Source organism: Acinonyx jubatus, chromosome B3 (assembly GCF_027475565.1).
Source record: "Acinonyx jubatus isolate Ajub_Pintada_27869175 chromosome B3, VMU_Ajub_asm_v1.0, whole genome shotgun sequence".
NCBI classification, from domain to species: Eukaryota; Metazoa; Chordata; class Mammalia; order Carnivora; family Felidae; genus Acinonyx; species Acinonyx jubatus.
In genome coordinates, this window is record NC_069386.1 from 6,469,312 (window position 1) to 6,482,861 (window position 13,550).

General features: G+C 47.1%; 1 protein-coding gene across 2 annotated transcripts in view; it reads right to left on the bottom strand.

The window, feature by feature from the left end:
* The window catches only part of ABHD2 (abhydrolase domain containing 2, acylglycerol lipase), a 107,381-nt gene that overhangs the window by 36,924 nt on the left and 56,907 nt on the right, over window positions 1–13,550 (bottom strand). For both annotated transcript variants that reach the window (XM_027068036.2, XM_027068035.2), the window contains exons 4-5: window positions 8,084–8,259; window positions 4,987–5,154 (exon numbers count right to left, since the gene is read on the bottom strand). In XM_027068036.2, coding sequence (XP_026923837.1) covers window positions 4,987–5,154; window positions 8,084–8,259 — 344 coding nt within the window. The remainder of the gene's footprint in view (window positions 1–4,986; window positions 5,155–8,083; window positions 8,260–13,550) is intronic.

Here is a 13,550-nt window from a genome sequence, read left to right on the forward strand (position 1 = left end):
AATATTTAAAGAAAATAAGTAAAAGGTTTAAGAAATCTATCATCCAACTGCAATGTACAGGGACGGATTTGGCTCCTGAATCAAGCAACTAAAGGGGAAGAAAAACAAAGGAAGAAGCCAGTTGGGGAAAGTGAGGTGCTAATGAGGAATGTGGGTGTTTTAGGGGGGATGGTGGTATGATACGTTATTTTATGAGCCGAACCGTGTTGAAGTCCTAGCCCCCACTGCCTTAGGATGTGACTGTACTTGGAGGAAGGGCCTTTAAAGAAGTAATTAAGTTAAAACGGGGTCATTGGGAGGGGCCCTAATCCAACCTGACCGGTGTCTTTATAAGAAGAGGAGATTAGGACACCGACAGGGGGAGACACGGACATAAATGCACAAGACAAGGAGAAGAACGCATGAGCTCAGAAGAAACCAAGCCTGCCCACTCCTTGAACTTGGACTCCCGGCCTCCAGAACGATGAGAAAATAAATGTCTGTAGTTGAGGCCACCCAGACTATGGTATTTGTTATGGTAGTCCTAGCAAACTGAAACAGTTTACAGAGAGTCCGCGTATCTTAGCATCATCCGCTAAAATAGTCCCAGATGGAATGATGGGCTCTCTGGGACCAGTTCCAAAATAATCTTCGAGAGGAAGGAAAGGGCAGGAAGGGGGTGACGGGTGAAACGAGCCTGGCCATAAGTTTAGTAAATTGTTGAGGTCAAATGGTGGGCACACAGGGGTTTATTTGGATTCATTTTACTATCCTCTCTATTTTGTGTATTCTGACTATCTCCCTAAAAAAAGGTTTTTGAGAAACTGAAGAGGAAACATATCTTGTAGGTTGTCCGCCTTTCCGGAAAACTACTGCGATCTAACAAACAATAGGAATTTGCTTCTAAAATTCTAATGAAACAAACTGTAACAGCAACAAATGAAAGGAAAGGGTTAGCTGGCTTTGAGTAACTGTGTGTGTGTGGGGGTGGGGACTGAGTTCTCCCTGGATGGACCGACTTCACCCCCGGGATCTCCCTTGCTGAGATTCAGCTCACCAGCCCAGACACGCCATGCTCTGACCCATGTGACCTTGAGGACCTGTTCAAATGCTTTTCCTGGAAGAATCCTTCCTTCTACAACATGACAGCTTGCCTCTGGAGACAGGCTGGTTTCTTTCTTTTCTTTCTTTCTTTTTCTTTTTTAATGTTTATTTTTGAGAGAGACAGAGACAGAGTGCGAGCGGGGAAGGGGCGGAGAGAGAGGGAGACACAGAATCCGAAGCAGGCTCCAGGCTCCGAGCTGTCAGCACAGAGCCCTATGCGGGGCTCGAACCCATGAACTGTGAGATCATGACCTGAGCCAAAGTCGGACGCTTAAAGGACTGAGCCACCCAGGTGCCCCCAGGCTGGTTTCCCTTTGCGGCTGCCTCACCCATCACACTGTTGTAGGATTGTTTACCAATAGTCCCATCTCTTCCTATGGAACTTTATCTGGGCCACAGACAGGCTGATCCCTCCCTCGCTCGTGTTAACAGATCTTCAAGTATTTGAAGAAAAGAATAAACCAAACATTTAATAAATGGTTACGACGTGTCGGGCACTCGGCTGCCTGCTAAGTCCTCAGGAGCCCGTGTTTAACAGTAAAATTGGAACCCCCGTTTTGCTGTTGAAGAATCTGGAACTGAGGTTAGAGAGCTGCTCCAGGCCACAGCAGGCAGCGGCAGGGCCGCTCTGTGACCACGCGGAGCACGGAGCCTACTCTTCTCGGCTCCTTCAGCCCATCTCCCGGCTTGTGTGCGAATGTCTCCTGACCCAGTCAGTGTCCTTTCCCGACGGCCCCTGGCACAGCACCCCCCGGGGGCAGGGGCCTGGACCACCCACACCCAGGGCTTCTACCCAGCGTGATCCCGGCCCCTGGGGCCGCCAGACCCAGGCTCTCCTCTCCGCTCTCCTACCGCCTGGCTCTGTGCCTTGCCCGAATTACTTAACCTCTCTGCGCCACAGGATGCCTTTTCATCACAATTTTGCTAAGTGTCTCCCTGGTTGCTGTGGAGATCAAAGGGATTACATCTGTGTGAGACATCAACACGGGGTCCCGCACGCAGTAAGTGCCCCCGCTAGCATTTCTGGTCTTGTTTTTGGCACACTGTTGCTGTTAGCGCTCCCCAGTCTGCCTCTGTCTGGGGTCCTGAGGTCACACCATGCCTCCCCATCTTCAACTTGTATAGATGGATTTTTATATCCAAGCACAGGACCTTATAACCATTCCCTGTCGTTCTCATTTTTGTTAGGTTCCGCCCATTCGAAAAAAAAATTTGTTTCATGTTTATTCATTTTTGAGAGAGAGAGACAGACAGACAGGGGAAGGGCAGAGAGAGGGAGACACAGAATCCAAAGCAGGCTCCAGGCTCCGAGCTGTCAGCACAGAGCCCGACTCCGGGCTCTAACTCACAAACCGTGAGATCACGACCTGAGCCGAAGTCGGACGCCCAACCGACTGAGCCACCCAGGCGCCCCTCTGCCATTTTTTAAAAAGAGAATTGGTTTTATCTTTTTTTTTTTTTTTTTTGAGAGAGAGAGGTGTAAGCGAGGGCAGAAGGAGGGGGAGGGAGAGAATCCCAAGCAGGCTCCATTCTCAGCACAGAGTTGGTTGGACGAGGGGCTCGATTTCACAACTGTGAGATCATGACCTGAGCCAAAATCAAGGGTCAAGGGTCGAACGCTTAACTGACTTGAGCCACCCAGGCGCCCCAGATTTTGCCATTTCTGCTTTTTGGATGCAATCCGGTCTCCCACACACTCGCTATTCTCCATGTGCCTGAGTTATCTGTAAATCTGGACCTTCACCTATATCTTCAAGCCGCTGACCAAACTGTTGAACGGAAGAGTCTGTAACACAGTGTCCTTAGTTGTGGGAGTGAGTGCAGAGAAATAGCAGGGCACGAGGCACCCAGGCTGGCACAGAGCAGGTGCACCCTTACACATCGCCAGGAGCAGCATAAACCAGAGACCATCTGACAAGATGTACAAATACACATAAAAAATGTTGACTCTGAGATTCTACTCTTGGAAATTTAATCCAAAGTAGTCATTAAAGAGAAAAAAAATTCTACGCGAAAGATATTTATAGTATCATCATTTAAAATGCTGAAAAACTCTAGGGGCGCCTGGGTGGCTCGGTCAGTTGAGCATCTGGCTTCGGCTCAGATCGTGATCTCACAGTTTGTGAGTTCGAGCCCTGCGTCGGGTTTGTTGCAGTCAGCGCAGAGCCCTCTTTTCAGATCCTCTGTCCCCATTTCTCTCTGTCCCTCCTCTGTTCTCAATCTCTCTAAAAAATGAGTAAACATTAAAAAATTGTTTTAAAAAAATGCTGAAAAACTCTAAATATACTAAAGGGACTACAGAGAGGAACAGTTACATAAACTATGAGGGAAGCTCTTACAAAGATCAAACGTAATGACTGTGCACCTGTTAGCAAATACAAGATTATTTAAATTAGGTCACCTTAGGGGCGCCTGGGTGGCTCAGTCGGTTGAGCGTCCGACTTCAGCTCAGGTCACGATCTCGCGGTCCGCGAGTTCGAGCCCCGCGTCGGGCTCTGGGCTGATGGCTCAGAGCCTGGAGCCTGCTTCCGATTCTGTGTCTCCCTCTCTCTCTGACCCTCCCCCGTTCATGCTGTGTCTCCCTTTGTCTCAAAAATAAATAAACGTTAAAAAAAAAAAATTAAAAAAAAAAATAAATTAGGTCACCTTACATATACACACCTTGACTGCGACTACATAAAAACTATGTACCCAGATAAAAGAAAGGGAAGGTTAAAAAATAGAAAATTACAATTATGGTGAGATTATATTTATTTATCACTATTCTTTTTTAATGTTTAATTTTGAGAGAGAGAGTACAAGGGAGGGAGGCGCAGAGAGAGAGGGGGACAGAGGATCTGAAGCAGGTTCTGCACAGACAGCAGCGAGCCCCGTGTGGGGCTCGAACTCATGAACAGTGAGATCGTGACCTGAGCTGAAGTTGGACACTTAACCAACTGAGCCACCCAGGTGCCCCAGTTATGGTGAGATTATAGATGCAATTTTCAATTGTTTCCCATTAAAACACACAATAATTTATTTGGGTATCAACAACCCCGTTTGCACATCCTCAAACACATACTTTGTGGTTTTTTTTTTTAGTTTAAAAAATTTTTCTTTAAGTTTATTTCTTTGTTTTGAGACAGTGCAAGTGGGGGAGGGGTAGAGAATCCCAAGCAGGCTCCACGCTGCCAGTGCAGAGCCCGACGTGGGGCTGGAACTCATGAAACCATGAGATCACGACCTGAGCTGAAACCAAGAGTGCGACGTTTAACTGACGGAGCCATCCAGGAGCCCCTATACTCTATGTTTATTATTTATGTGTACATCTACAACATGAAGGGAGACTCAAATAAGAATCAAGAACCGGGGCAGTCCAGAAGACAGAACCTTGGCTAATGCAAGACTCCAACCAAAGGCCAGAAGCATTTGTCTGAGTGTGAGAACCAGTTCCTGTCTTCAAGGACCTTGGGATCCCATGAGTTTTCGGTGTGCCAGAGTCCCTTCTCACGGTCATGCGTGTGCCTTACCGCAGCCCTGGCACGCCAGTCACCAGCGTCCTGAGGAACGAGCGTGAGGATGGCACCGTGGGCAAGGGCATTGGCCGTCAGGCTCCTGGCCCTGCTCTGACACTGGCCAGCAGGGGACCTGGGGCAAAACCTTCCCCTGTGAGTTTCGCTCTCTGTCTCTAGGAGGCAGGATGAGATGGGGGTGGCTACGGTGCCCATCTGAGAGGCTGATGTGAAGCGTGGCATCGTGAATGCCCAGTCCAAGCTGGCTGCCTTATCACCATGTGCCCCACTGCCGCTCGCAGACAGGCATAAATTCTGCACTTAGCAAGGTAAAGCTAGTTAACCAGTTAACGGCACACTCGGAGTGCGAACGGCAGTAAGGGGGCCTCCAGTTGGCCGTGCCCGTACTTACCGTAGGTGAACATGCGTGGTGACGTCAGCTCAATGTTGGGCAAGGCGCCCAGGTGGTTGAGCACAGCGCACCGGTAGCCATTTTTCTGCGCGTAGTCGACAAAGGTGCGGATGTACTGCTTCTCGCTGTGATTGGCGATTCCAGGGCAGATGACCATGGTAATGTCATCTACAGGGTGAAGAAAGAGAGCCCGACACATCCAGTAAACGGTGAGGATAAATGGCCACCACTACACATCCCTGGCTGAGAAAACAGCAGGAGGGAGCTTCGCGTTGAATTTCACGCACTTCTCTGGGAAGAGTAGCCTTCCCTTCGAGCTGGAGTTGTCTACACCAGTGCTTCTCACACTATTTATGCCGAAGGGTCAGTTTTTAAAATTTCCGACCGTGGACAGATACTTTTGAAAACGAGGATACAAATCAATCACCGGAAAGACAAAATGAAAAAAAATTTAAATCTCCATTTCTTATTATTAGATTCGACAGATAAAAAGTTTCTCTGCCACATTGCTGTACAAGTTCCCAAATCTCACTCTCAATTTCTGTCTGAAAGCCTGCATGAATGGTGGAATGAATGAATAGAAAAGTAAAAAGCAGTATCCGCACAGACTTCTCTGACCAAGGAATTTTACTTCCAGGTGTTTATCCTACAGATACACCTGTACGTTGGGAAAACAAGATCCATACCGTATCGGGGATAATGGCAAAAGACTGAACACAACCTAAATGCCCAGAAACAGGGGTCTGGTTGAATAAATTGTTGCATATCCAAGTGATGAAATGTTATGTAGCCCTTAAAAATGATGAGACACATCTTTACATATACTGATAGGGCAAGCTCCCCAACGCATATTAAGTGGAAAAAAAGCAAGGTGCAGAAAATGTTATGATAACGCTGCCGTTTGTGTGGAGGAAAAGAAGACATCTATGTTTATAAATGCATCCACTAGCTCTGGAGTCATACGTAAGAAACCTAACAGCGGGTACCACTGCGGAGGGCCCTGGGGCGGGGGGTACAGGGGTGGAAGAGAGACTTATACTTTCTCTGTGTATCTTATAGGTACCTTTTGGATCTTCCATCATAAGCATGAATTACCCACTTGAAAACATGAACACACAGTCTTCCTTCATTTTTAAGAAAATTTTTGCATAGTTTTCCTTTAAAAGGAAAGTGGTATCCAGGGTATCAAGTCTGATCATAAATGTCCCTTCCAAAAGTTAAGATAAAAACAACTTTTAAATTCTTCTTGAACGTGCAGAACTTTACAGACATGACCTAGCAGCTCCAGCTCTCGGACTCTTGCCTCAAATTTTATGGTTAAGGGTGCTCACCATAGAATTACGTACAGTAGGAAAACTGTGAACTCCACAGTGGATGAATCATTAAACGGTGGCATGACCATATTGTAGAATATTAATCGTTCAGATCATGGTTTTGAAGACTTTTAGGCTTTGAATGACAGGAGAAACATATAACATAATGGATAATCGTTCAGACTTTGGAAAAACAATGCATTTGAACTGGAAGGAAACACAATGCCAACAACAGAACTCTGGGCGGTGGGATTCTAGGTGGTGCTTATTTTCTTTTTAAAATATTCCTCTATGTTATCTAAATTTTCCAAAATGAGTTTTTATCCCTTTTGTAGCCAGGAAAAAAAAAAATCATGGGAAAGAAAAAAAAAAAAAGAGCTGCTATTTCCTAGAGCATCTCTTGGACACGCGTACGGAACCACCTTCATCCGTCCCCTTCTGGGGACGGGGGGTGATACACAGGAAGGAGTAAACAAAACATCAAAGGTTGCCCCTTTTCAATTTTCCGTGTTGGTCCCGGGAGGAAGAACAGAGTGGTGAAATCAAATTTTGTGCTTTAGGAGCGAGAGCATTAGAAGCAAGAGAAAAAAGCATTTGATGGTAAGGCGGAGAAACAGATATTTGAACGATGAGCTATGAGATGTGTAAACACAATGGGGACTCCTAACCCATTCATTTATCCATTCCTTCTGGGACTGCTGAGTGGGAGGCTGCCGCTCGGGGCTCGGACCCCATAAGGTCACAGAGTGGCAGGTGCCGCGGGGAACTAAAGCAGGAAGGTGTGGTGGATTTACACGGGAAGGAAACACCAGCGAGGGGAGGCGGGGGCCGTCCCCCTGGGGAGGGGACATCTGAGGTGAGAGCTGAATGACAAGAAGGAGGCGGCCACGGGGAGGGAGGTCTGGGGACGAGTATTCCAGACAAAGGGAACGTAAACTAAAGCTTCGTCGCTGTCTAGTCAGCGGTTCCGGTTACTACGAATAACTGAGCGCTTTAACACGTTTACTGCAATTTACTCACAAATAGTCACCGAGCTCCTAGAAAACACTAGGTGCCTTGTGTACTTCAGAACTCAAAAGAACTCCCTCCCGGGAGGAGCAGCCGTCAAAGGAAGCCACCATGCTAACATGAGTCCTCACCGTGGACCCTTTCCGATGGGTCCCTACTCGGGGGCTGGACCGAGCGATGCCAAATTCTAGCAGCAGTGGCAGTCGGAGCGGCTTCTGACAGACGGGTATCCCACACCCTCGCACAAATGGACCTCAATGTGGCTTTTTGTCCATGGAAAGCTAAGCAGAGGGCACCTGAGAGCCTGTACTGTGTGCGAGTAGCCAACAAATAAGACCAGCCTGTACTGCATCTCTGAGCCTCAGTTTCCTCATCCATAAAGTAAGGATAACAAGGTACCAACCTTGTTGCCAGGGTTAAGCGAGATTCCCGGATATTTAAAGCACTTAGAAGAGTCTAGCTTTTATTGCTGTCATCAGACCAGAGGCGTGGTCCTGGGGGGCCTGGGCTCCAAGTTCTCCCTCGACCCCTTACACCCAGCTTCTGTATTTCGCAAGCGGATTCACAAACTACTCAACAATGTTCTCTGACGGGCCCTGCGCGGTGAGTTGCAAGCATGAGACAGAGCTAATCCCTGCGGTCGCTCCGAAGTGATGGACCTCAGGGGACTTCCTAGCAGCCCCCAGGTGTGACGGTGACTTGCTGGCCTGAGGATCTCCACCGCGCTCCCTCACTGGCCAGTGTGATGGCCCAATCACAGACCTACGCTAGCTCACCTCCAACACAGTGCTCAGCCAAGGGCTCAAAGAGGTCGAAGGTCGAAGTGGCTCCGTCGGACATGGTGATGAACTTCCGGTGCCCATACGGGTGTGGCGACCTCACCCTTCCCATCTTCCCATACAAGGCTGTTTGGATGTGTCCACTTTTCCCCCAGATCAACGGTGGGATGTATCTAAGAAAGAAGGAGAGGAGAGGTCAATTATCCCCACATTCCTTGAACAATGCGTGGAGAAATTTTTGAGCAGGTCTTTCAACCTATTTAAGTTTTTTTCCAGACAAATTCTCTATACTAAGGATACATGAGACCTTCTTTAAAAGTTTTTTTTTTTTTATGTTTTATTTGTTTTTGAGACGGAGAGAGACAGAGCATGAGCGGGGGAGGAACAGAGAGAGAGGGAGACACAGAATCTGAAGCAGACTGCAGGCTCCGAGCTGTCAGCACAGAGCCCAACGTGGGGCTCGAACCCATGAACTGTGAGATCATGACCTGTGCCAAAGTCGGCCGCTTAACTGACTGAGCCACCCAGGTGCCCCAAGATTTTCTTTTTTCTTTCTTTTAAAAAATTTTTAAAAATGTTTTTATTTTTAGAGAGAGAGACAGAGTGCGAACAGAGGGGCAGAGAGAGAGGGAGACACAAAATCCGAAGCAGGCTCCAGGCTCTGAGCATCGGCACAGACTTATGGACTGTGAGATCATGACCTGAGCTGAAGTCAGACACTCAACCGAGGCACCCAGGCACCCCCCCTAAGACTTTCTTTACCTTATATCCTTGCCATGATTTACCTCTTTTGCCCATTTATTAATACATCCTGCATCAGATTAGCTCTAGGAATCACCAGGACATGCTTACGTAGACAGGATTTCAAATTTACAGTGTTAAGTAATTCAATATGGGTTATTTCTCTAATGCACGTTAAAAAGAAAATAAGTAATACATTTTGAACACATGCTACTTGACAGGGTTAGCCTCATTCTCAAACGGGCCCAGGGACTAATGCACACGAATGCACACTGCCTACACTCACTAATGTTCACTTCTTTGCCTTCCCCTAATAAGACAGGCCACAGCTACGGTGGTCACCCCACCAGCCAAACTGCTGCTCTCTGTTACACTGGGAAGGGCTGCAAGCCTTCCTAAGAGCCTATAGGTGTCTCGTGCGCGCGTTGTCGGGGGCACTGTGTGCCCTGGAGAATGTGCTGGAAGGGCAGAGCAGTGTAAGTATTGGGTTAAATGAAGGATGAAGGCTTATCAGCCTAAGTCATGATGCCACCCTAACAACTGTCCTTCGTGAAAACACGCAGTGACTCTGGTCCCTGGGAGTAAATGCAAAAATCACACGTTAGTTAATTACCAGGAAAGCAAGGTGCTCCTGGTTACAACTAAGAAATGATTCACAACCACAGCGTAAGGATGGTTCCGTTTACCGAAGCTGCCCCTGGTTTCTCCTTCACGGCTTTGAGCCCAGGCATGGTGCTTGGCCAGGATTTGTGTTCTATATAGAATCACAGAACATAAAACACGGTAATAACGTCCATTCTTCATCTCTGTCTGATCTCACAGTGGTGAGCATTTTACTAAGGGTTTGCCTGAAACTATTTCCCAATTCATGCCTAGCTTTTCTATCACACCAGGTGATCCTAAAGGCCCTCCTTAAATTAAACCAGATTTGCTTTTTCTGTTTTGTAATTCATTAAGTCAGAAATTTAAGACAAGTGACGCTATCACCCTACGCAAGCCAGTTCCCACACGTGCTTCCTCTGGGAGGGTGGGGAGGAAAGAGTATTTTAAGACCTAAGGACATGAAGCCATTTGCCAGCATGACACCACAGGTGCAAATCTTAGTGCAGAGGCTACGGCATTTGGAAAGCAGACAGAAGCATTTATAAGAGATGAGTGGATTATGACAGCAACGAAAAGCAAGCTTATAAAAATAACGTCAACTGGACAACTCAGCATGACACGAGATTTAGATACGCAATTTATAAAGGGTTTCAAGACGACCTACTTGAACAATAAGTTATACATGGGGGGGGGGGGAGAGGAGTGATCCAAGAAACCAAATTCCTGGTCGCTCCCAGAGGAAAGTTCAAAGAAAACTTAGTTTATAATACAAATTTAAAATAGAATTGTGCGAGGTTAACGGGTCAGAAGAATGGGTTACATTTCACATACCTATCTTCTGATCTGGTTTAGAATATAGTATAATCCCAGCACATGACAAAAAGAATAAGATAAAATTTTCTCTTGGCTGTTCACAGACGGCCCACATAATGATGACACGGGCGGTCATCCTGATGCCGTGCTCCTGATTCAAGGTCACGTTACCTCTCTGAGGTGGCCTCCAGCCTCTACTCTCGTCCCCACTTAACTCCAGCATCCACCTGCCAGTGGAGGAGGGAAAACAAAATATGTAAACCTGGCCAGCCCCGTCTGCTGCGTGGGTCCTAACTTGGCCTAGGAGGCCCGCCGTGCCTGCCTGCTTACGCCTTTCAGTGTAAGTTCCGATAAACCTGAGCCACGGGCCCGGCTCCGCTCCAAAGAGGCAGAGCTTGTGCTGAGCTATTTTCATCCCAAATGCCAAGCTGTTTCTTCTGCCTGGAATACGCTCCTTTTCTCCTTGCACACCCGTTGCTTTCCTCACCAGCTACAATTTGTTTTTCCTTTCTTTTTAAATTTTCTTTTAATGTTTTATTTATTTTTGAGACAGAGAGACAGAGCATGAGCAGGGGAGGGGCAGAGAGAGAGGAAGACACAGCATCCAAAGCAGGCTCCAGGTTCTGAGCTGTCAGCACAGAGCCTGACACGGGGCTCGAACTTACAGACTGTGAGATCATGACCTGAGCTGAAGTCGGATGCTCAACCGACTTGAGCCACCCAGGCGCCCCTACCATTTGTTTTTCAAGACTCACTTCCAATCAGGTCGCTGGGGGAGCTGCCCTTCTCTGTGCCTCCTGGCGAAGCACCCTGAGCGGAGCTCTGTCCTGGCGTCCAGGAGGCTCCACTGATACCAGGGCTCTTTACTGGCACATTCCTCCCCACCACCTGCGGGAGCCAGGCTTAGAAATCGTTGTGCCCATCCCCAGGGTGCTTCATACACTAAGCATTTGGAAGGGCTGCTGAATGAATACAGTACAGACCCACTTAGTGAATCTGAGAAGAAACAGATGTACTTAAAAAATGATATGCACCATAATTATGGCAGTTGGACTGCAGCAGGGGTGGTGCTTGGTGACTGTCCCCTTCCCAGGCCATCTGGCAGCATTCTCAGACCAGGCTGGGAGAAAACCCTGAAGGTGTGCATGTGTGTATACGTGCGTATGTGCACGCGTGTGCGTGAGAATAAGTGACCGCCTCGGGATCACTCGGGACTTTCTCACTTCAGCGTAAGGTCAGTTGTGCACAGTAGACGTTTCACAATCTTTAATTCCACCACGATAGCGTCTACTGATAAAACAGTTTTTAATTAACTTCACAGTAACACAACCCCGGAGTTTACAAAATCGGACGTTTAGACAGCCAAGTTTTGCTGTGTGTTTTCCTCTGTTTATAGAAGTCATCCACAGATCACATGAAAAAATGAAAAAAAAAAAAAAAACCCCACAAAAAACCGAAAACCTGGAATGGGTATAACTAGTTATGTGGTTTCGGTCAAGCAGGAAATGTGGACCAAAACAACAGACTATTTTGAAAGTCACATAAACACATAAGCAAGCACTTAAGAGACACTGCTGAAGTGTACAAGGAGGAATCTGCTTTATTCTAACTACCTTTGTGATGGTGAATCTGAGAATATAGCAGCCAATGACCCCACCTATCCCCAGGCCCTTGAGCCACTCTTCCCATCGGGGCGTCCCCTCCAGGAGTCTGGGCTGGCCTAGGACTAGTTTAGGCTGGTAGAACGTGGTAGAACGGCTGCTGTGCAGGGCTGGGGCTGGCCCTTCAAGGAGAAGCCTGGCAGTTTCTGCTTTCACCTCCTTGGAAGCCTGGCGCCATGTTGTAAAGGAGCCAGGGCTCGAATACCCAGTGAGTAGAGGCAACACTGAGGGCGTCTAGAAGATGCGACACAGAACCGAGTGCTGCGTGCGTTTAAAACTCAGGGCAGCACCGTACCAAACAGATGGACCAAAACAGATGGACCAATTTCTCATTTCCAACCGTTATGCACGCAAGTGCCTCTCTCCCTCACCCTCATCAATAACTAGCTTTGTCAGTCTTTGACATTTGGGCCACCCTGGTGGGCAAAAAAATGGGTATTTAACTTCAACTTGTGTTTCTTAAGGCTGATCCAATCTATGGAAAACTAGTTTCTTATCTGAATTTGCATTTTCCTGATCCATATGTTTATTAGTCATTCACATCTCTCTTACGTAAATTGTACCCTTTGTTCATTTTTCTGTTACATTTTTATCTTTTTCCAATCCATTCATAGGTACTGTTCTTGTCACCCCTGCACGTCATTTTCTATTTTATGTTGCAAACGCTTTCTCCCAATTTATAGTATATTTCAATTTTATCACTTATCTTACATAACTTTCATATTTTGTGGTTAAATTTGTTAGGTTTCTTTTTTTTTTTTTTTTTAACGTAGGCTCCACACCCAGCCTTAAGTTCAACATAGGGATTGAACTCACAACCCTGAGGTCAAGAGTCAGTGCTTAACTGACTAAGCCCCTCCGATGCGCCTAAGATTTTTGTTTAAAAAAATTTTTTTTTCACGTTTATTTATTTTTGAGACAGAGAGAGACAGAGCATGAGCGGGGGAGGGGCAGAGGGAGAAAGAGACACAGAATCCCAAGCAGGCTCCAGGCTCCGAGCTGTCAGCACGGAGCCCGACGCGGGGCTCGAACTCGTCAACCGGGAGATCATGACCTGAGCCGAAGTCGGACGCTCAACTGACTGAGCCACCCAGGCGCCCCAGATTTTTGTCTTTAAAGTAATCTCTACACCTTACGTGGGGCTCAAACCCATATCCCTGAAATCAAGAGTCACATGTTCTTCCGACTGAGATAGCCAGGTGCCCCGATTTGTTAGGTTTTTCTGTTAAAACCTTTGTGTTTTGCATTTTGTTTTAAAAAGAGCTATTCTAGCACCCAATTTTAAATACATTTCCCAATATTTCCTTTTATTATGCCTACAGTGAAAAAAATTTTTTTTAATGTTTATTTATTTCTGAGAGACAAAAAGAGACACAGCATGAGCGGGGGAGGGGCAGAGAGAGGGAGACAAAATCCAAAGCAGGCTCCAGGCTCTGAGCTGCCAGCACAGAGCCCGATGCGGGGCTCGAACTCACGGAGTGTGAGATCATGATCTGAGCTGAAGTTGGACGCTCAACCGACTGAGCCACCCAGGCACCCCTATCTATTTGTCTATTCTTATGCCAATATGACTCTGCCTTAATGAACATAGCTTTAAGGACTATTTCGAGCAGTAACAGTGCAGGCCCCCCCTTCACTTGTCTTTT